At 38.1% G+C, this 1,985-nt stretch overlaps 1 protein-coding gene across 1 annotated transcript; it reads right to left on the bottom strand.

Annotated features, from left to right (window-relative positions):
• Positions 1-260: 260 nt before the first annotated feature.
• Positions 261-1,376, bottom strand: LOC131970120 (olfactory receptor 6N1-like). The gene has a single exon (XM_059331410.1). The coding sequence runs from the start codon at positions 1,269-1,271 to the stop codon at positions 324-326; it is 948 nt and encodes a 315-aa protein (XP_059187393.1). The 5' UTR covers positions 1,272-1,376; the 3' UTR covers positions 261-323.
• Between the last annotated feature and the right edge of the window lie 609 nt (positions 1,377-1,985).

The raw sequence follows: 1,985 nt of genomic DNA, 5'->3' as shown, positions 1-1,985 counted from the left end.
ACATTAGCCTTGAATTTCTCTGCATTATATAAATTATATTTGAAATGCATAAATCCTGCAGCTCTATGGAAGCAGCACAATCATCAACTAAAAAATGTCACAGTTAATAACACAGTTATATTAACATAAATCATTAAAAATGAAAAAACACAAGTTGACTTTCTCTGATATTTTTTTTTAATGGATGGATCGAAATTTGAATTTAAATAAAAAAAAATCTTGACTAAAATATTAAACATTTGCAGAGAAACTGGGCTCTAAGTTGGATTTTAAAAATTGCAGGACATTAAATAATGCTCAGACAAAATTGTCAGATGATATAGTTATATTTTACCCTCAAAGATCAGATTTCTACATACAATGCGTATTTTGGACATTTTGAATCCGTACAGTAAAGGGTTGATTAGTGGTTGGCATGTAAGCCAATACAGTGACAAAAAAATGCGCAAAATGTTGGGTAAATAATTCAAGTTAAACCTGCTCTGTATTATTTCAAAGAAAGCTCCTAAAGAAAAGTTGAGCAGAGAAGCGAGGTGAGGTGTGCAGGTGCTGAAAGCTTTCTGTCTCGTCTGCTTGGAGCCATAAAAACACACTTTAAGGATCCTGATGTAAGAGTAAAGGATTAAAATGATAAGACCAAGTATTACTGTGAACATGTGAACAAGTCCAAAGAGGTTATTGACCGATGTGTCAGAACAGGCCAGTTTGACAACATAATAGTTGTCACAGTAAACTTTGTTAATGATGTTCCCACAGAGCTGTAAAGGCAGAGTCAGACCACACACTATGACAACATTGGATAATAAAGGGTATATCCATATTAGAGCAGTAAACATGGCAATCTTATTATATGTCATATGTGAGTTATATTGTAGAGGATAGCAGATAGCGAGATATCTGTCATAACCCATGATGGTAAGGGTAAACAATTCTATACCTCCATAAGAGTACAAACAATAAATCTGCAGGAAACAAAAAGGAGCAGAAACAGTGTGAATGTCAGAGAGGATCTGGACCAGAAGGGATGGAAACAGCCCTGTACTACCAAACAGCTCATTTACTAACAGGCTGCACAGAAAAATGTACATGGGTTCATGTAAGCTCCTGTTCAGACAGATAACCACAATCAGCAACACATTGGCACAAATAATTGAAATGTAAAAAATCAGAACAATCAGGAAATATAAGTATATTAAAAGCCTGGTGTCGGAGTAGGAGTAGGCACCGAGTATAAAATATGAAAGCTGTGTGGAGTTTTTCATTATCGCCATTTTGAATCTGAAGCACTTGATATAGTACAATGGATGAACATATTATTGCAAAGGATATGCAGCATTTTCTCACAGCTTTGTAAAAGTGTAATTTTGGATTCAGAAATAAAGTATCAGTGGTACAGTATACAAAGACACCTCTGTGTATAAACACCAGTCAGTGAATTGAATCTTACAACAATTTGCTCACCTACTATAGTCAAACTGAACCCCCCCCCCCCCTTTTTTTTACAACCGCTATGACCCGTTCAGGGACTGCTCACAACCTTAAAAACTTTTTCAAAACACACAATTCCCCAGACAGTTAATTTCATGCTCAAAATCACGCAGTGTAACTAAACACAGACACACACTTTCAAAATACAATAATACACTAACACAGTTCACCAAACCGACCAAAGCACCGACACACGTTGTCTTCCAACAGAAACATTTAGTCAGTCACAGCACAGTGTCATAAAAAACACTGACAACTGTACTGTACAGACAACTGCACAGCCACCCCATGACTGGAGGGTGTTCCAAAGCGACTGAACATTCCCTGTACCAGGGCTTCGGCCACAGTCGTTGCTTCTTGGTCAGGAAGGGGGTGTGCTTCCACAAACTTTGTACACGGTGCTGCTGTAAAGGCGCACAGGACTGACCTTGGGGGCCTTTATGGGCAGTACAGGAATCGCAGCGCAATCTTCAACATCCCTTCGACTCTGGCCCCAA

Source organism: Centropristis striata, chromosome 4, assembly GCF_030273125.1.
Source record: "Centropristis striata isolate RG_2023a ecotype Rhode Island chromosome 4, C.striata_1.0, whole genome shotgun sequence".
Taxonomy (NCBI): Eukaryota; Metazoa; Chordata; class Actinopteri; order Perciformes; family Serranidae; genus Centropristis; species Centropristis striata.
This window is presented reverse-complemented; position numbering and strand designations above follow the sequence as displayed.

Bases quoted from the DNA above. Each gene is read 5' to 3' on its own strand.
- LOC131970120 (XM_059331410.1), bottom strand. From the start codon at position 1,271: ATGGCGATAATGAAAAACTCCACACAGCTTTCATATTTTATACTCGGT.